The sequence below is a fragment of the Astyanax mexicanus genome, chromosome 16 (assembly GCF_023375975.1).
Source record: "Astyanax mexicanus isolate ESR-SI-001 chromosome 16, AstMex3_surface, whole genome shotgun sequence".
Taxonomy (NCBI): Eukaryota; Metazoa; Chordata; class Actinopteri; order Characiformes; family Acestrorhamphidae; genus Astyanax; species Astyanax mexicanus.
Genome location: NC_064423.1, coordinates 26,124,305 through 26,146,325, shown reverse-complemented (window position 1 = coordinate 26,146,325; position 22,021 = coordinate 26,124,305). Strand labels below are relative to the sequence as shown.

Below are 22,021 nucleotides of genomic sequence, written 5' to 3'. Positions count from 1 at the left end.
CTCTTACCGGATGCAGAGAAGAAGCAGTGCTGTGTATCTCTGTCAGACCCCAGAGAACTCCTGAACAATTAAAATGTTAATGTAATGCTGCCTCACTGTGCTGATGGAGCTAACAGAATTGAACTGTGTGCAGGTATCATGGGAAAAGAGGGAAGACAGGCTGTGCGAAACAGTGACTATGCAATCGCAAGGTTCAAATTCCTTGCCAAACTGCTGCTTGTCCACGGCCACTTCTACTACATTCGAATAGCAACCCTTGTTCAGTACTTTTTCTACAAGGTACGTTTAGCAGAAATAGAGATTTTTATTATTATTATTGTTAGTATTACTGTTATTTTGAGTTTTATATAACTGTCATTGTGGCATGTTGCTTATAAGATCTGTTTTATTTTCTTGTAGAATGTGTGCTTTATCACACCCCAGTTTTTATACCAGTTCTTCTGTCTGTTTTCACAGCAAGTAAGTGTGTTCATTTCTGTGCCTGTTGTCGTGTGTCTGTGTGAGTGATGTAATGTTGTCGATTGACAAAAACAATTTTTATTATAACAAAAAAGTCTGATGATTAATATTATCTGAATATTGAGTTTACACTAGTGTTTAGAATTATTTTATTATTATTAGTTTTATTTGATTCTTTTCTTTTTCCTCCTTCATATAGATATTTAGATTTTTGCTCCAGATACTAAAGTTATTACAGCTTTGTACCCAATTATTGCTGCTGTTACTGTACCTTTAGGTTACCCTGTCTGTGTATCTGTCTGTCTTTATTTATGAACAACACTATCTAATCTGTCTTTACACCTTTCACAAGGCACTCCATAACACACACACACACACACACACACACACACTTAATACTGTACACCACACACACACTCTCCACATATAGGCCTGTCTGTCTGTCTGTCCTTCCTTCGATCTCTCTCTAACCATCCGCCCATATGTCTGTCTTTTTCCATGTTTGTCTAATTATTGGCAAGTTTCTATCTATTGACAACCTATATCCATCTGTAGCAGCCATATATGGAGCACAGTTCTGATAACAGCAAAATGTAATTTCATTGCACTAATTTTCATTTTATTGTTTTAATAAAATCAGATAAGATTGATATCTAAAACAAAATTCTAATAATAGCAGTATTCAAGCAAAGTCCTAATAGCATCAAATACCATCTAATCTAAAGAACTAAAGAACATGTGATTTAGAAGATATGATTTGCCTGCCATTCGATGTTAGAACATTGATTTAGATAGTCATGTTTTGATTTTTCTATTATTTTGATGTGATATTTTGCTACTATTTGATGTTAGAACATTTATCTAGATACCCATCTCTTCAGATTTGACTTTTATTTGTTGTCATATGATTAGGCTGTTTTGATGTGATTAGAATATTTTGTTGTCAATAGGATAGGCATGTATTTTGATTAGGCTGTTATTTCGAGGTACATTTATGTTTTAGCTTGTTTTATGTAATTACCCATGTAATTAAAGTTAAATAAAGTTATCTTATACTATTCAAAATTAGGTTTACATATTAATTTCTGCATTTGGTTGACTTAATACAGCAACTGTTATAATTGTTCTGTTATTCGGTTTCAATGCAGAAAATGTGATCCACAGGAATCAATGCTGATTGAGATGAGGATGAATTTTAACTTTAAGTCTGGGATAATAAGGTTTTAACATGGCACTGACAGTGTTGTGTGATTTATGGCAGTGCTCCCTCTCACAGCTTGTCCTGTGTTTTTCAGACCCTGTATGACAGTGTCTATCTGACTCTGTACAACATCTGCTTCACCTCCCTCCCCATCCTGGTGTACAGCCTCTTCGAGCAGCTGGTCCATCCGCATGTGCTGCAGAGCAAACCGGCACTTTACAGGTACTGCAGCCATCTCTGTAAAATCAGGCCTCTAGAATAACGCTGTCCTATTGCTCAGCTGGACTGTTAAAAACGCTACATGGTATGAGAGTAACAACAGTATTGCACACAGTAAATCTCTTTGTGAGCAGTTATATGTTGGGTGACTTTGCTCATTAAAATATGTATGAAATATGTATGGAAGTTTTTGTAAAGGTCATCATGAGTTTTTTTTTTTACAGATAGTAACATCCTATTACAAAAAAGAGCCAACCACTAAATAGAACTGCCAAGCTTGCCCACAGCTTCAGACACTTGTTAAAGTCAGTGTTGTATTGCTCACAGTAGTTGTGTTCCAATACAGTGTTTTTTAGTAGAATAAAAACTGCCTGTAAAACAGTCTCTGCCTCAGACTTGCATGAAGATTAACACCACTAACCAGATAGCCCTCTCGAGGGTACATTACTCAGCCCAGTACAGTAAGTATCGGAACACAATAGAGCTAATAAACACCACTAAGCGCACAAAAACAACAAACAATATAGACTACATTTAACCACAATTAAAATAAACTGGTCAGTCCACCTCTATTAATACCTGACTGAACCAAATGACTTATTGGCTTATTATCACATTGTCCTAAAACATTCTACTGATCTGTTGTCATCTCTTTATATCTTTCCAACATTTAAGAAGAGTTTCATTGGGTAAAAACTGAATTTGTAATTGAAAATATTGCACAATGATTTTAACAATACTTGTTCTATACATATGGTCAAAATGTAATTTAAATAAATTACACATATAAAAATAGAAAGCTTTTGTGAGAATTGTGAGAAGTCTGTAGTCCTGAAAATTCTGCAGTAGTATTTTCATTTCGTATTTTTCATAACATATATTTGGCTACAGTAATATTTAACCTAAAAACATTATTTTAATCCCTCAACAGAGATATCAGTAAAAATTCCCTGCTGTCCTTCAAAACCTTTCTGTATTGGACGATCCTGGGCTTCTGCCACGCCTTCATCTTCTTCTTTGGCTCATACATTCTAATGGGAGAAGACACCACTCTGATGGGAAACGGGCAGGTCTGAGACTATGAGCGCATACACACACACACACACACACACACACACACACACACACACACTTACAGACCTGCTTTAATGCTGTGCCAGCACACAGAGTAAATATGTTTGTAGACACCTGCTCATCCAGTGTCTATTAATTTCACTTGTGTGGATGTTTGTAATATATATATATATATTTTCCTCTTTTTCCCATGCCATTGGTGTTTTTCCTTATTATTTTTCTCTCTCTCTCTCTCATTTAATCATTCCTTTGGTACGGTCATTCAAATTTTTAAGGTTAGATTAAAACTGTACCTTTACTTTACATGGTAAATGACTATAACACAGATTTTTAGTGTAGTAAAGAAGATCCAGGACTTAGAGTAGCAGAGAAACTGCAGTACAAACTGTCTTGAACAGAGAAAAACAGACGATGACCAGTTCTGACAATTCAGTCCATCCTAATGGTGTTGAATGGAGCTCCATTACTTTAGAGAATGCAGTTCTGCAGTTTAGCAACTCCACAGACTAATGGTGGAGGGCTTTGTACCTCTCTGTAGCCCACGCTTGACATTGGATATGGAATTTACTCTAAATCTAAGCATAGTGATATAACCTGAGGTGAAGTAACAGTCTCTCATTAGGGTGAATAATAACAGTAAATAATAAAAATAACACTCTAAATGTGGGTATTGTGATATAAACTCATGTGGAGTTATTGTTTGTCGTTGTGGAGCTTCGTCTTGTAGATTTTGGCTTGTTTTTTTCTCCATTTCTTTCACCTTCCTTCTCATCTTTCTATTTCTCTCTTTTCTCTTCACGCTCTGCATGTTTTCAGATTTTGCGAGCTAACAGGCAGCTGGTAAGAGTTGATTGGATTACAGTCGATGCATGTCCCCCTTTACAATGAGCAGCTGTCACTGGCGCATGGTTTTCCATCCTGTACGAGAGCCACTCATCAGTGTTCTTTTGATGTAGTGCCATCTTCAATTATAGGCGCGTGTTAGGACACGATGTTAGAAACGTTCTCCCACTCTGCTTTGCATGAAAATTCTCTGGGATTTTCTCCCCACGTCAAGCACCAATGTTTTAGTGTTTAGATGAAACAACATTGAGAGCTTGAAGATATTTTTGACACTGATGTCTTCAAGCATGTTAGCAGTGGGTGGGATAATTAACCTCTTTGCACTGGTCATTGATTTTTTTTTTTTTAGGTCTTCTGTTCAAAATGTCGATTTTGTTTTGCAGATGTTTGGAAACTGGACTTTTGGCACTTTAGTGTTCACTGTGATGGTCATTACAGTAACCTTGAAGGTAAGTAGACGTGGATCCAACAAGTGAAGTTACCAATGATTTTAAATAATGGTCAAAAAAGAAATGATGATTTATTATTATTTTTTATAAAGTCTGACTGTCACACACAAACCTTATAACTCTATTTTTACCTAAATCTGGCAACTGTTCTTTCCATTGTGTTTGAATCAATAGAAATATTTCTCCTGTAAACTATTCATTTTTTGAGATGAGTAGGTTTGTCCAACAGCGGCTTTATACACTCTATGAATTAGTGCTGGTCGATTTTTATTATTAATTTGGTTAATTCAAATTGCAGTTTTCAAAATGAAGGAATCATGATTTTACATACAGACATTTAATCTTTTTAATCTAAAAATATCTGAAAACGCTACTTATTTTTAAGTGTTTCTCCATCTTTCTCTGGTTAACGGCGCCTGCCACAGACTAACGCACAAATATTTTCATTCCACTCAGTCCAACTTCCAGCACTGTTCCAGCATTTTCGACACAAAACACACCCGGTGGAATAAAGCATATATTTCGCTTAAAATACACAAGAATGTAGCAGTATTTTTAAATATGTGCAAAGATCTGGATGTTTGCCTTTGAGGGGCTTTGTTAAGTTTGAGGTCTTTCCTCCTTTCAGTCCAATATATGATATGATATATATGGTCTCTGATCATCTGATACAAAATGACTTGAAATTAAGTCTTTTTACATGGACTTAAATTAAATATCTTCTCTTAGCAAAAAGGTGGCTTTTTAGAGATGCTAGGTTTTTGTCTGACAGAAACAATATTATGTTATTTGTTGTTAGTACAATCCAGTGGTTCTCAAACTGTGCTACATTTTAAAGGTGCTATGCCAGATGAGAATTTACTGTGTGCACTAAAATATTACTCATGAAAATCTATTATGCGATGTTAATAATACATTTAGATTTGTTTGTACTTACTGCCTAACCTTATGGACATAGTGTGTAAGCCTACACTTGTGTTCTTCAGTCTCATATCCGCAGTTAGCGTATTTAAAATCTTAAAATCAGTACAATTTTAATTTTCCCAAACATCGTCAGGGCACCCTATAATCTGGTGCACCTTATGTATGAATTCTACCAGTCCGGTTGTAAGGAGCATAGTAAAGCCACTCGGCAGAAGTGCAGTATTATAAACAAGTTTCAGTAAAGTTTCTTGAGCACCGAGGCAGGAGCAGTATTAGCATTAGCCGCTAGCTGCAGCAATAGCTCTTTTGCTGATTACAGTTGAGTATAGCGGACTGTAGTCTGCGCTTTTACCGTGTTAAAACTATGTGGGCCTAACCGCTAGCTGATAGCACCCTGGCTTACAAGAACACTCAAGGTTCCTCAGTATAGCGCTGTCGGGCAGCGTTGACCAGCACTAAGCCCTGCTAACTGTGGCTAGCACTGCTGCTAATTGTAGCACTGGAAATCAAAGCTTACTGTAAATAAACGGAAGTGTTTTACTTGCCCAAATAAACCGTTTTCTGTGTAGATTAACAGCTAGTGCTCGTTTGATTTTGAAAGAAAATGAATAACTGACTTGGGTTTTAGAGAAAGCCATGTAGATGCTGTTTTTTACTACATCATACTCTCAAGATGTCTCGGTAAGCAGACTGACCAGAAACAATAATCAGTAATTTGTAGCTTGCTAAAGCAGAGAAGCATTATCCCCAGTGAGTGGTATTAAGTGGCTGAAATAAACGATTATCAGCCCTGCCAATAATCAAGTACCGAACTAAAACACGTTCCCATGTTGATGTTCTCTGTTGATGTTCTCTGTTCTGTTCACAGCTGGCCCTGGAGACGCACTTCTGGACATGGATAAACCACTTTGTCACATGGGGCTCCATCGCCTTCTACTTCATCTTCTCCTTGTTTTATGGAGGCATCATCTGGTACAGCAACCACTTATGTTTCTACTGTAATGCATGAAAACACAGCACAAATCTGATGATTTTACATCACTGCAGTAAATCTGCTCTAGATATCTCTCAGATCCCATTCATCTACATACTGTATGTTGGCTATTGTGTATGAAAAGCATCATCTGTGCTGGAAAGGATTTTTTTTGGGACTCCAGCCTGTTTTGCAGTAGCTTAAGGGTGCACATGTTGTCTTTACAACTAGACAACAAAGCACTTTTATACTGTAAGTTCCTCTATATAAAAGTGAGATAATCCCAAATGCATAAGCAAGGTAATGATAATGTGGTTATTAGTAGTCATCTACTGAGAAATATGGAACGTTTATGGCACCTATAAACCATATGCATGCTTTATATGTACTGTACTATATGAAACATGCATCATGATTCCTAAATTTGCCCAAAATGATCTTGTAAGAAATCTACAGTTTTAGAAGTTGTGAGGCTGTGTTGCGACAGGGATGATATTTCTGCATGTGAAGAAGCAGTGTCGTGTGTCTTTTGTGTCTGTAGATGTTTTCTCAGTGTCTTGACGAATGCAGTGAAATTTACTCCCGTGCTTGGCCACACCAGCCGCAGTGATCCTAATCGTGTCTGGCTCGTAATGAATAGGCCTGGCTGTCAGAACCCATTACTTTATCTCCTCTGGAGAGGGAGGGAGTGAGCGAGTCGTGTGGATGTGGGGAGAGGAGCACTCATGTCTCCAGACGTCTATTCATTACGGGGCTGATTTCCTGTCTGAGTCATGCTCTCCCTCAGCTCGCTGCAGTCTTCTCTTGATAGCCATTTGATATTTAACATCAGATCAGGGTACAACATGGGATTGACAGAATTATATGTGTTAGTAATAAATAATCTGATTATTTTTATGTTTAGTCAGGAAAATCAAGAATGATGCACATTTATTATATATATATATAGTAGTCAATAAGGCAGCATTTTCCTAGAATTGACATTTGCTGCTCTTCATTTGGAAAGTGGAATTTGCACTTTGAGATTTAACGAAAGAACATGCTTTTCACATGCATTTTATAAGCAGAATAGAGACGAATCAGCACCTGCAAGCATGTAAAACTGTTCTAGAAGAGTAAAATTACAGGATATTATACAAATATTACTGGTTACTTGATGCTTTTACAGACATTTTCTTATCTGCTTCACCAGAGTTACAAAGTGCAGTAAGCATTGTGCCAAAGGCAGAGTAGGAATGATGGTGATGAAATTATTTAAAAACTTTTTTTAAGGTACAAATGCTTAGTGTTTATATAATATTTGAATGAGTTCTGTTCAGTTTGAGTTTGCTGTTATTTACAGTGTTGTCGTGGCTCTATCCATGCATTTATTGTAAAAACTCATTTTGCGATAACTATCCAAATATGATTTATTTTTTATTGTTCATAATTTTGTCATGATATTGACCATTTATAATGTAGTTGGCCAGCCATTATCATGACCAGCACAATAATTTACTCTAGATATTCACACAAGCCGAGTTTATTTTTGTTGAAACATATTTTAACTGATGTTTTCCCTTTTAATCATTTTCCCTTTCTCCCCCTCAGGCCTTTCCTGCACACACAAGACATGTACTTCGTCTTCGTCCAGCTGCTGTCCAGCGGCTCTGCCTGGTTCGCCATCATCATCATCGTCATCACCTGCCTGTTCCCCGACGTCATCAAGAAAGTGTTTTATAGACACATGCAGCCCACCAGCACGCAGAAGTCTCAGGTGAGTGTAATGCATTTTTACCCTCCCACGCTGCACTGACCCCTCCCTCAGCAATCACTAACGTCTGTTACCATCATCTAAACTCAGTCTAATGAGCCGGGCCCGGTCTGGCGTTTTGCATGGACGTCATGTGACCCCTCCTTCTAAATGGCCTGTGTGCTGATAAACGGTTGTAATGGATTGAGCACTCGGGCACTTTAGCACCCGCTGCGGAAGCTGACACTGATTGACGGAAAGCATGTCTCTCACACCACAGCATGGCTTCCCACTGGCCCATCCTCCACACACACACACACACACACACACACAGTCACACACCCGCTGCCTCGATTCACTCGCTCTGACTCACTCACACTCACTCACATGCTCAGCAGGGTAGTTGTGACTGTAGGTCTACAGTGATGTCAAACAATAGATACCACGGCTTCCTGAGGAAATGCAATCGAGACAGTTGTATGTTTTTATAATGACTCCGACCCAAAACCAGAAGAAAGAGTTTTAATCATGCCAATGGAAATATGAACGGTATGCATTTTAAAATGAAACTGAGACTGAAATTGAGTTTAGTTTTTAAAGGAACACTGAAAAACTGAATTTCAGAAAAGCTTAAATTGCTATTAGTATGTGTTTGTATATACTTTGTAAGTAAAATGGAAGTAAGCAATATGCTTTATTCAGTATCTATGGTGTATTTTTAATTAACCATATACCATTATTAAATATCTAACATGACATATTTAGTACTGACTATGAATTATTTAGTAGCTGTTAAGAAAGTAACTATTGTAAATAAGTCTGTATTCATTATGAATTATTCAGTAGCTGCAATGAAAATAACTACTGTAAATTAGTCAGTATATACTATGAATTATTCAGTATCTAATATGAATTATTAAGTAGCTGCTGTGAAAGTAACTACTGTAAACTAATTAGTATATACTATGAAAAATTCAGTAGCTGCTGTGAAACTACTGTAAATTAATTAGTATCTACTATGAATTGTTCATTAGCTGCTGTGAAAGTAACTACTGTAAATTAGTATCTGCTATTAATTATTTGGTAGCTGGTATGAAATAACTACTGTAAATTAGTCAGTATCTATTATGAATTATTTAGTAGCTGCTGTGATGATAACTGATGTAAATTATTAAGTATCTGATATAAATTCAGTAACTACTGAAAGTAGCTACTGTAAATTATTCAGTGTCTACTGTGAATTAATTAGTATCTACTATGAATTATTCAGTAGCTGCTATGAAAGTAATACTGTGTATTGGTCACTATCTACTATCAATTATCTAGTAAATACTGAGTAGTTCTGTGTTTACCATGATGATTTTAATGGTTCTGTGGATCATGTAGGAGCCACTCAACATGTTTTAGTAAATTATATACTCTATAATGTCAAAAGTTTCCTCTCGCCTTCCTTGTGTTTGGTGATGTATGGATTGGATAGAGCTGCTTGGCCATGGGAACTCATTCCATGAAGCTCTCTATGCTCTACTGCTCTTGAGCTAATCTAAAGACCACCTGAAGTTTGGAGGTCTATAGTGATTGACTGCACTGTTATTTGCAGTCAAAATATGACCCCGCTCTGTTATTTTACACTGACGGAGCAAGTTGCTTTTGTTCCCAGTGACTTTCATGTTTAATGTCATATGTGAAATATTTAATAGTGAGGAAATTTCACGAGTGGTCTTGTTGCACAGTTGCTGCATCCTGGAGTAGAAGTTAGCTGAGGAGATGATGCTGTGGCTGTCAGCATTTTGTTTACACGTCTCTTTGCTCTCTGACATCTGTTTGTTTCCTGTTTCCTGTCTGTGTCATATAGAGACTTCTACTCTATTTTGTATATTCTAGCCTGTTTATATGTCTGTCTGTCTTTCTGTCTGTCTGCCTGTGTAGAGTGTAATGTATTGTATTTGTGCCTTGTTTGTATGTATGAACTCTGGATGTGTGTTTGTGTTCAGTTTTAGTGCTGAATGATATATGTAATATTTAAAAATTCATAGTTATTTTTTTTCTCATACTGGAATAATGGTCTTAGTGAACTGTGATATGCAAATGAGCATACTCTAACCATTCACAGGCCCAAATGGGTTTTTGCAAGTTTTGAAAAGTTATTATTGTTATTAATTTAAGAATAATTGGTAAGTAAAATCATATATGATAAGATATAGGCCAGTCACAATAATTGCATCATTGATTTGTTGTAAAATATATGGACCTCAGTATTGTCTTTTTTTTTTTATATATATAACCATGAATGAGCTGCTATGCTGACTCTAAATTATTGGCATTAAATTGTCTTAATATTGAATTTCAAACTTATAAAACATTGTTTATCGCAATTATGTTTGAGACAATATACAGCTCTGGAAAAAAATAAAAGACCACTTCAGTTTCTGAATCAGTTTCTCTGATTTTGTTATTTATAGGTATATATTTGAGTAAAATGTACATTGTTGTTTTATTCTATAAACTACAGACAACATTTCTCCCAAATTCCAAATAAAAATATTGTCGTTTAGATCATTTATTTGTAGAAAAAGAGAAATGGCTGAAATAACAAGAGATGCAGAGCTTTCAGACCTCAAATAAGAAATTAAGAGTTCAGAAATCAATATTTGGTGGAATAACCCTGTTTTTTTATCACAGTTTTCATGCATCTTGACATCTTCTCCTCCACCAGTCTTACACACTGCTTTTGGATAACTTTATGCTACTCCTGGTGCAAACATTAAAGCAGTTCAGCTTGTTTTGATGGCTGTTGATCATCCATCTTTATCTTCATTAGATTCCAGAGGTTTTCAATTTGGTAAAATGAAAAACTCATTTTTTTTTAGTAATCTCTTATTTTTTCCAGAGCTGTATCATCCAAACAAAAGTATAGTTATTGTGACTGGTCTAATCAGATATATGCACAATTTAAAGAAAGAATAGATACTGTGTGCAAGTGTGTATGTGTGTCTATGTAAGTCTGCTTATCTCTGTCCTGTGTCTTTGACCCTTTACTGACCCTGTGTGTGTTTCACCCTTCTCGCTCTGTAGATGTACTCCAACCGCGTCGCTATAGGTGATGACTTCATCGCTCTGCAGCCGCTGTCCAGAGCCAAGAATCAGCTGGGAAAGATTAGGTAGAGTAGGAAAAGCCGCCCCCCTTTTCCCCCAGTGTCATGCTGCATGCTGTGGCAGAACAAACTAACCGGCATTCAGCTCAATAGAGTGAATGATATAGAGATGGATGGAGGAGGGAGGAAAGGAGGGAGGGAGGGAGGGAGGGAGGGAAAACGGGTGGGTGAGCAGAGGACAGAATAAAAGCAACACTGAGCCGATACAGAAGTCACACAGTTCACCCTGCATGCCTGTAAACACTAATCCTCCCCCAGCCTGACCTGCATGACTCTCTCGCTCTCTGTGGCTGAAACACAGCAGCCTGGAGCATGACCTGATACCTCTGAATGACCACTAGAGCTCTGCTGCTTTACAGACATACAGGTACACACTTCTGTGCAAAAGACCTAAACAGCCAAAGAACATGTTTATATTACAAATGTTTATATTTTTAAATCTAATTCCAGCTGGCAGCTTTCAAGACAATAAAAAAAAGTGTAATATTAGATTTTTTAAGATTATTCTTAACAGTGTTCAGTTTGTACATTAAATACTTATAAGCAACCGATAACATATTATTTATTCAGATGTTCAAAGTCTTTTGTTGGGCGATATGACCCTAAGACATAATCACAATATTTCAGTGTATTAATGATATTTCTGACGATATGACAAAATATTTTTTATATTATTAATATTAATATATATTTTTTTAATTTTGAGAATATACTGCTTTCAAAAAAATAAATATTACAGTTTTATTTATTATACATATTCATTTTGTACATGATTTTTGTAAAATAAAAATATAACAAACTTACTAATAATATAAAATATATACAACTAAAGTGATATACCACAAAGCTGAGGTAAAATATATTTAGTGCATGTAAACTGCAAACAAGCAATTATAACTGAATACAGTAAATAGCTAAACAAATATACAATAAACTGCTTTTTAGGAACATTGTGATACATCACGGTATCATCTTAGAATTGTTTTAGCGATTTTATTGCGTACAATGCGATAGGATATGGCACACCTCCAGTACAGAATATATCCTTTTAAATCAGCCATCACTACAGAACCTGATGAGATAAGACTACAGAACCAAATGTGGGAAATGTGTCTATTGAACTTTTACATTATTATTGAATTAATATGCAGTAATATCAGTTTATTTAACAGTCAGTTTTTAATATATTATTTAAGATCGGTAGGTGGTTTCCACAGGTATACAGTAAAATACACTAATACAAAATAATACTATGTTCAGGTTGTTTTAAAAAATGAAAATGTCTTCAATGCAATAATAAAACATTGTCCACATTGACATGTTTTCACCTGCCAAGCGAGCAGATTCTGCAGTGTGTGCAGAGTTAACCTACACTGCCAGGTCAGCAGAAACGTCTTCCTGTGGTCTGAAGCACACATGCCCTCTCTATACTCTGCTGACAGGTATGTGATTTCATAGCTATTGTTACTCTGAACAAAGAATATCCATGATATTTAACTGTAGCAAGATTAACATTTACTCTGTAGTAACTAAATGTTAGTACACTATAAGGCGCACCAGATTATAAACGATAATAAACGTCTATTATCTGGTATATTTTAATACATAAGGCGCATTGGCTTATAAGGCACATTTTAAAAGACACGATAAGGAACTTCTAATTCAGCAGGTCTCACTGGTGGATACTAACAAAGCTAAGCTAAGTAAACAAAACTGTAATAAAAAAGATGGATGTAAATCTACACAGACTTCTCCCCTGAAAACTGTTTATTTGGGTTATTAAAGCGCTTCTGTTTATTTACAGTAAGCTTAGATTCTAGAATTTCTGCAGCAGTAGGGCTGGAGTATTCGCATTAGCAGCTAACTGCTAGTGGCAGCGCTCCACTAAGGAACCCTGAGTGCTCTGGTGGGCCAGGGAGCTATTAGCTAGGAGTTTGTTCCTCGTAGCTTGTTTTAACACGGTAAATGTGCAGGCTGCAGTCTGATATATTCACCTCTGAATAACGAAAGAGCTAAAGAGGTTAGCGGCTAATTTTAACGCTGCTCCCGCAGCGCTAGCCGGGGTTAGCAGCAGGGTACAGGCCGATAATACTACCCTCTGGACGGCGAAAGAGGTACTTAGCGGGGTTAGCATGTAATGCTAATGCTGCACCAACAATGCTAGCCGGGATTAGCAGCAGCAGGCTATAGGCTGAACAGGAAAATAGGGGTTAGCAGCAGCAGGCTATAGGCTGATAATTCTCACATCTGAACAGGGAAATAGGGGTTAGCAGCAGCAGGCTATAGGCTGATAATTCTCACATCTGAACAGGGAAATAGGGGTTAGCAAGGATTGCTAATGCTACTCCAGCCTCGGTGCTGAACTAAACTGAAACTCCTGTATAATGCTCTACTTCAGCGGAGTAGCTTTACTGCTCTTTACAACCTGACTGGTAAAATTCATACATAAAGCACACTGGATTATAAGGCACACTTATGATTATTGAGAAAATTAAAGGATTTTAAGTGCTCCTTATAGAGTAAAAAATACGGTAATGTGATCTTAACTAAGGCGGGGCTACATAGTCTTATTTGGTTGAAAAATAATTAATAGCTCACTCAAATTCTGTAAAACCTATTTAACAACAATATCTATAAAATACTCATACTGTAATTAGTCTAGCTGACCATCTCCAGAGCTCTGGTAGGTCTTGTACTGTATATAAACGAGAGAGAGAGAGAGAGAGAGAGAGAGAGAGAGAGAGAGAGAGAGAGAGAGAGAGAGAGAGAGAGAGAGAAAGAGAAAGAGAAAGAGAAAAAGAGAGAGAAAGAGAAAGAGAAAGAGAAAAAGAGAGAGAAAGAGAAAGAGAAAGAGAAAAAGAGAGAGAAAGAGAAAAAGAGAAAAAGAGAAAAAGAGAAAAAGAGAAAAAGAGAAAAAGAGAAAAAGAGAGAGAGAGAAAGAGAGAGAGGGAGAAAGAGAGAGAGAGAAAAAGAGAGAGAAAGAGAGAGAGGGAGAAAGAGAGAGAGAGAAAAAGAGAGAGAAAGAGAGAGAGGGAGAAAGAGAGAGAGAAAGAGAGGGAGAAAGAGAGGGAGAAAGAGAGGGAGAAAGAGAGGGAGAACCAAAGCACCAACCTGTCAGACAGGTGTGAAAGCGAGCACTGCTCACACTGTCTGTACCACAGCTTGAAATCAGCACGGCCTCATCACGCTTTCAGAGGTTGATTAGTATCTGCATGTCTGTGCTGGATGATGATCTGTGGCTGTCTTTGTTCTGGACTACATGCTACTGAACCGGTCAGTGTAGTATGTTGTACGATGTTGCAGTGAGCAGAGGAAATGATCTCCAGCCCATGTGACCTGAGACTTTTAACTAATGATGACTAGTTAAATACTAATATTACCAATCCTGTTGTTCATTTCTTGGTCAGCATTTTGCATAAAGTGCTAGAATGGCTTAGTTTAACCTTTCTGTTTAGTTTAACATGATTTTTTAATATTATTGGATGTCTTGTCATTCTGTAGTCGGCACCAGGACCTCCAACCAGTTTTTCTCTGTGAGGAAAATACTGTATATCGCATACTTATAGTTAAATGATTGGTTAAACAAGTTAATAATATTGTTTTTTAGTTACTAATTTAAAGCTTCCTTATCGATGGAGAAAAACTATTTTGAGCTAATATATATATATATATATATATATATATATATATATATATATATATATATGTCAGCTCAGTAAATACAGTGATTTAGCCATACATAATGGAGCTCTCAGGATCGTACACACATTTTATTATTAAAGATTGTGTCAGATTCATTTTAGGCCTACTTTAATCATAACATTATATTATAGTTTTAGTTAATTTTTGGTTTTATTGTTCATGTCTGCTCTGCTCATTAAAATATGCATTAAAGGCAAAAAATCCTGGAAATGTAGTGATTAAAAAGAATATGAACCCTGTAGTGTTGCTCTAATTTAAAACTGGCATGATGCCGAATACAGAATGGCACCAGACTTTAAATATCCGTGTATTTAAAACGTACTGTTTCCGCGGTGGATCTGGGTCATTTCCATGCTCACTCTTTTTTTGCTCCGCTCTCCTGTTTACCTTCCATTCGCGCGGGCCTTAACCAGCTGTTTTGTCCTTCCAGATGGAAGAGGATAAGGTTTCAGTCGGCTCAGAATATGACACTGCTGAAAGCAGGGACAGAGGGGAGGACAATTGGCAACTGCTAGCTGCTTCTCCTTCTCCTATCATTGATGCAGCCCCCTCCTTTATCTAGGTAGTACTGCCCAGGCTGGACCTGTGTGGGGGTGTGCGAGTGTGAGGGTGTGTGAGGGTGTATGAGAGTGCAAATGTGTGCAGGGATGCGGGAAATAGTTTATCTCCAACAGGACCATCAGCTTTAGCCTAAATGAGAATAGCTAGCTAACAACATAACAACATATAATCTCTTAGTGTATGCCACATGTATGTTACTTAAGCATGTAGAATATTGATAATAATAATAAGATCTCCAGTTGCTGTTGAAACCAGTCACTCTTCAATCTATACTGTCCGTGTATAGAACTAACAATCATTTTGGAGCTCTTTTTTTTTGTTTGTTACAAATGTTTTTTTGTTTATGTTACAAATGTTACAAAACACTACTTTCACACTACCTGTTAGACATTTGGTTTAAACACAGCTGATAAAATGTGTTTTTTAGAATTGCTTATATAAATATGTAGAGGTTTTAGGCACTTAAACAAATGATTTTAAAGTATTTTAGGCACTACAGGTATTTTTTTTATTATTTTTTTCCATAAAAAATCTCTAAATCGCATTAGAACAGATGTAGGTTCAAATAAATACAATTAAAAAATCACAAGGATTTCTCATTCTGAGGAAATCAATAATATCTCATTAACTTGTTAATTAATAAGCACTATTTCGACCCACATTCTGGATTCTTTAGTCCCCCCCCCCCCCCCCAAGAGAAGAAAAAATTGTTGTATTAAAGTTATTAGTGTTTTTGTTCTTATATTAGTGTTTTATGAACTTCTGCACAGTGCTGTATTCAAAGAAGGAACCTTTTATTTTTGGAATTAAAGTAGAATTTAAAAGCCAAACAGGTTTGTTCTGCTCATGAAGCTGCTTAAGAGAAGGCCAAATATGTGTTAAGCTGCGTTAGTCTGTTTACGCCTGGCGTTAACATACAGCTTTGGGGGAAAAAATAGGAGACCACTTAACAATAATGAGTTTCTTTGATTTTACCAAATTGAAAACCTCTGGAATATAATCAAAGGAAGGTGGATCAAACCAAGCTGAACTGCTTGAATTTTTGCACCAGGAGTGGCATAAAGTTATCCAAAAGCAGTGTGTAAGACTGGTGAAGAACAACATACCAAGATACAATACAAAACTGTGATTAAAAAACCAGGGTTATTCCACCAAATATTGATTTCTGAACTCTTAAAACTTTATGAATATGAACTTGTTTTCTTTGCATTATTTGAGGTCTGAAAGCTCTGCATCTTTTTTGTTATTTCAGCCATTTCTCATTTTTTGCAAACAAATGCTTTTTTATTATTAAAACAGCAATGTTTATTTTACTCAAACATCTACTTATAAATAGCAAAATCAGATAAACTGATTCAGAAACTAAAGTGGTCTCTTTTTTTTTCCCCAGAGCTGTACGTTTCATATCTGACCAGATTGTGTTTACACTGATATGTGTTTCCATCTAGCATTACTTTCTACTTTAACTCCTAAACCTGATGTTTTTTTTTTACCAAGGTTCCCAGACTGCAGGAGATTATATACAGTAGATTTTAAAGAAAGGTGAGGGAGGAATATTGGGGTTGTTCACCTCACACAGTACAGCAATAGATGGGTTTAAGATTCACATATTGAGTCTAATAGAACCATGAGGGAATGCACACTGTAATACTGCCAGCTGTGGTCGATCATCTACTGGTAAAGGACCCCGAGTTCCCCCCAGAGCTATATATACTGTGAAAAACAGAATCTATACCAGTAATACATACAGACATGTACAGTATCTGCTTACCTGACTGTATCCAGACACTAGAAATTCCACTTGTGTTTAATGTGAAGTAAAATTTCAGCATAATTCGATAAACGCACATTAATGCAGGGTATAAACAGGTTCTGCAATAGATTTACATTAAATTGTGTTGGTTTGTTTTAGTTTCCCCTTTTTATTATACAACATCTCAATAGATAAAATTCTTTTCTTTGACTTGAAGTATAAATACCCATCTATCCAAGAAAATGTAAGACATGAGTCTTTAAAATTTTAGCCCCTCCAACTTCAAACACTTTCCTGCATCCCTGAGAGAGTGTGTGAGTGTGAGTGTGTGTGGTGTGTATGCAGGCATGTGTGTGGACCCATCACTCACTCATTCCCCTTGTAGTCCCGTCACCTCGACCTCAGTCACCCCAGAGACTGTAGCCTGGAGCATGATGGGAAATAATCAGTTTTTATTACCCCGTTCCCTCCATTCTGTGTACCTGTGCCATCCACACACTCCAGAGCCTGTGTGTTCTGATCCTTCTTCACCCTCGTGCCTTAAGTGGAGCTGCCTGCCTCTGCCATGTGTCATAATCATATCTATATGTGCATGCTTTTAAATAATCATAGGCTATATTTTTGATATCCAGCATATGAAGTCATTTTTGTTTCGAAGGTACGATCATATCATTTTTAATTATTTTTAATTATTTTATGTTTATGAATAATTTCTGAGCAATTATGTCAACTGTTTCTTTTTTGCTTTTTCATTACCAATAAATCTGTAATGTCTATCTGTGTTTAGCCTCAGTAATGAGAACCGATTCTAAAGGCTTTTATATATGGAACACTGTTTATTTTGATGTCAGTAAATTTGTATTTATTCGAACAAGTTTATTACTGTGAATAGTTACAGTGTTCAAAAGATTTGGTCAAATTCAGCACGGCAGTTTTGTTTCCATCATTAAATCACAGTTTCAGAAAGTTAAGTAGTTGCTTTACGCTGAAAGGCAACCATTGAGGCACTGCTTTAACAGACTTTACACATCATTAGGCAGAAACAAACATTTTAAAACTGGTATATTTATTTTCTTTCTTTTTGTAAAAAAGTATTTGACTTTGCCCAACCGTAAGAATAATGGGGTCCCTTTTGTAATGCAGAAGAGTGCAATAAACTAATGTAAACTAGTGTGTCAAGTTACCTGCTCTATTGAGCTGGCATACACAAATCATTTAGCAATGGATGATCAGTATTAACAAGCTTACCTATACCCATTCATGCCCATACATACACATAACTATACATACCTAATTATAGTCATTAATACACTGCATATATTTGGGCAAATGAAATTGAAAAGTTACTTTATTTCAGTAATTCAGTTCAAAATGTGAAACGTATATATTATATGGATGTATTACACACAGAGTGATCTATTTTAAGGGTTTATTTCTTTTATTGTTGATGATTATGGCTTACAGATACTAAAAACCCAGAAGTCAGTATCTTAAAAAAAATTAATCATAAGACCAGTTGGTACTTTTGGCAGTGTGCCATTTCCAGGGCAGTGTTTTCCCAGAAAATCTTACAGCACTTCCCTCTGCTGATGTGGGTTTCATTTTTCAGCAGGACTTGGCACACTGCCAAAAGTATCAATTGGTCTTATATAATCTAATTTTCTGAGTCATTGATTTTTGGGTTTCATTGGCTGTTAGCCATAATCATCAACAATAAAAGAAATAAACACTTAAAATAGATCACTCTGTTTTTAATACATCTATATAACATATGAGTTTCACATTTTGAACTGAATTACTGAAATAAAGTAACTTTTCATTAATATTCAACATTTTTGAGATGTACCTGTATTTTAGTCTGTATTGGTGAAACAGGAGAAAATTTACATGACAGATATGACACGTAATATATATAAAATACCTTCCTTGTTTGGAGATACTGTTAAAATACTGTTTTAATACCGTGGTATACATTATTAAGCATGGTCAAAAAGAGTATGGAAAGTATATCTCTAGCATTATTGTGTATAAAATAACACATTAAGTATAGCTTAAAATAAAGATATTTCCTAAGCTCTGGGGTTTCACACATTTTGAGACTAGCGTTTTTCTCTCGACTCCAAACTAAAATCTCATTGGATTTATGACTCGGCACATTTCATTTCTACTGCTGGCTCTCAGTGCAGAGGGCTCGTTTTTCATTAGTCGCCAGCAGTTACAGTGCGGAGGTCAGTGGCCTGCAGGCTGGCTCTGATTAGTACTGCTCTTTTATGGCCTGCTGCTGATGAGTCTATTTACAGTTACAGTAGCACAAGGCTAAACCATCACTACAGTTTAATCTCCCCTGTCCAACTGCTTTCCTGCTGCTATTGATCTTCAGCAGAACTGCTTCAGCACCAGATATTAATAGCTCAACCATTAACCCACAACACACAGTTTATTTCTGAGAAAAATGCTTTTCACACTGGCAGTTACAGCTCTTCCTTTCACAAGTGCTCACCAGGAAGCAGCAATAAAATCAGAGCCACGGTGAGTAGGATTGGTGTAGCTGCGCAGATGGACCGTTACTCACGACAGATCTCTAGGAGAAAGGTGTGATGAAATAATGTGTTTTTCTGTAAATCAGTGAACAGGTTTTCCACATGTAGATGCTAGATTTTATTAAAGAGCTCACAGTTTCTGTGTTTCATTTCTGGACCACACAGAGAGTTTTATACATACAGCTTTGATAAAAAATTTAGACCACTTCAGTTTCTGAATATGTTTGAGTAAAATGAACAAAGTTGTTTTATTCTATAAACTACAGACAACATTTCTCCTGAATTCCAAATAAAAATATTGTCATTTAGAGCTTTAATTGCAGAAAATGAGAAATGGCTGAAATAACAAAAAAAGATGCAGAGCTTTTAGACCTCAAATAATGCATAAAAAAACCTGGTTTTCAATCACAGTTTTCATGCATCTTTGCATGTTCTCCTCCACAAGTCTTACACACTGCTTTAAGTTAACTTTATGCCATCATTTAAGCAGTTCAGCTTGGTTTAATGGCTTGTGATCATCCATCTTCCTCTTGATTATTTTCAGAGGTTTTTAAATTGGTGAAATCAAAGAAACACATCATTTTGAAGTGGTCTCTTATTTTTTTTTTTCCAGAGCTGTATGTCTCAACCAATATTAAAAACGTGAAGCATAATGACGTCTTTTACTGACGCTTTTCCTGTGCTTGGTCGTCAATGTTAGTCATATAGGTCCGCACACTACGCCATCTGTTCTGAATGATACACCACACAGTTCTAGATGATGCACACAAACAAGAGTTTCAATCTCTGAATCTTTGGACCTTAAACTATCGAAGGAGTTTATTTCAAACTGCACAGGTAAAAAAAAAAAAGAAGAAAAAAAAATGAAGGGGTGAAAAGATGTTCCAGACAACACACTACAGGATAAGCTAGGAATATTATCATTAAGGAAAACTCTGATATTGGAGATTTTTGTTGGGAGAAGCAAATCGGTGTCAAACTGAAGTAATTATCCTATAGTATGGGTCATGCATTAGGTCTGCTTTTATTATATAATGAGGAATTGTATAAGAAATGTCTGTGTGAACAGCAAAAAATAACACACTAAATCTGACAATCTGACTTTTTAAACACAGGGCAGTGGTGGCTCAGTGGTTAGAGCACTGCAGCAATAGCTGCCCATCATCACAAAAGGATTGTGTGTGTCTGAGTGTGCTTACTGGTGTGTATGTGTGCACGGAATGGTTGGTTGTCTTTCCTTTTTTGATTTGGGTCACTTCAGTATGTGGTATTGAAGACCTATACATATCCGATTCATGGCGGTGCAATGCATCAGAGCATCCACCTGTCCTACTCGTTAGACTAATCACAGATTTGCTCAACTGAGCTTTCCAAAAGGCCCATTTAGGCCATTTAACTGTGACACTGTTGTTTTATTGAATTAGAATAATGGAGAAACCGTTTCATTGAATTAGAATAAATGCTCGAATTTTTGTTTTCTGTGAAGAGTGTTCACTGTGCAGTATAAAGTCAGGGTTGAGTAGAATTTCTAAGTTGTAAAATCATTCATGGGTAAGCAGCGCGACCTCTCAACCGGAATAGTGGCTCAAATTCAAGCCCTTCGCCAACAAGGCTTGACCCAAACTAAAATTGCTGAGCAGCTCGGCATCAGCCAGTCTTCCGTCTGCAAAGCTCTCAAGAAAAACTGCAGCAAGCGCACCAACTGTTCCGGCGTCCGAAAAACTTCTGCTCGCGACAACAAGCAGCTGAGAAAGATCCCAGTCAGCAACCGGTTCAAGTCCACTTCCGAGCTCACCGACTTGTGGAACAAGCAGACCGGCGCTGACGTCTCCAGATCAACCACTTACCGTCGTCTGCGCGAACTCGGCTTCAAATCTCGCGTTCCAGCAGTAAAACTGATGCTGAACAAGAAACAAATGGAGAAACGGCTGAAGTGGGCCAAAGAACACGGCGAGTGGACTGCTGAAGCGAAACCTACAACCACGACTGCGTGAAAAGATCCGTCAAGTTTCCCCAGAGCGTTATGGTCTGGGGATGCATGTCCGCTCGAGGTGTAGGGAAACTCTGCTTCCTCAAGAAGACTGTCAATGCTGCCGTATATCAAGATGTTCTGGAAACGTTCCTGATTCCGACTGTTGAGGAACAGTTCGGCGAAGAAGACTTCATATTTCAACAGGATCTTGCACCGGCTCATGCGGCAAAGTTGACCAAAGATTGGTTCACTAAAAAACAGCTTGAAGTTTTGGCATGGCCGGCCAACTCGCCTGACCTCAATGTCATTGAAAACCTTTGGGCCATCGTCAAGCGGAAAATTCGCGACAGAAAGCCTACTACGCTGGACCAACTGAAGCAGAACATCGCCACTGCCTGGGAAGCTGTGAGTGCGGAAACTTGCGACAAGCTGGTCAAATCGATGCCGCGGAGACTTCAGGCAGT

The 22,021-nt window shown here is 37.0% G+C and overlaps 1 protein-coding gene across 6 annotated transcripts in view; it reads left to right on the top strand.

The window, feature by feature from the left end:
* LOC103043353 (phospholipid-transporting ATPase IF) overlaps positions 1 to 22,021 on the top strand; it is an 83,669-nt gene that overhangs the window by 52,170 nt on the left and 9,478 nt on the right. Inside the window, exons 22-30 of one of the 6 annotated variants that reach the window (XM_049465655.1) lie at positions 134 to 279; positions 400 to 459; positions 1,755 to 1,882; positions 2,811 to 2,949; positions 4,180 to 4,245; positions 6,038 to 6,141; positions 7,733 to 7,898; positions 10,950 to 11,035; positions 15,162 to 15,293. In XM_049465655.1, coding sequence (XP_049321612.1) covers positions 134 to 279; positions 400 to 459; positions 1,755 to 1,882; positions 2,811 to 2,949; positions 4,180 to 4,245; positions 6,038 to 6,141; positions 7,733 to 7,898; positions 10,950 to 11,035; positions 15,162 to 15,246 — 980 coding nt within the window. In that variant the 3' untranslated portion in view covers positions 15,247 to 15,293. Of the gene's footprint in view, positions 1 to 133; positions 280 to 399; positions 460 to 1,754; positions 1,883 to 2,810; positions 2,950 to 4,179; positions 4,246 to 6,037; positions 6,142 to 7,732; positions 7,899 to 10,949; positions 11,036 to 15,161; positions 15,630 to 22,021 lie in introns of those variants that run through there. The other 5 variants (XM_049465653.1, XM_049465652.1, XM_049465657.1 and 2 more) reach the window with 5 other exon arrangements.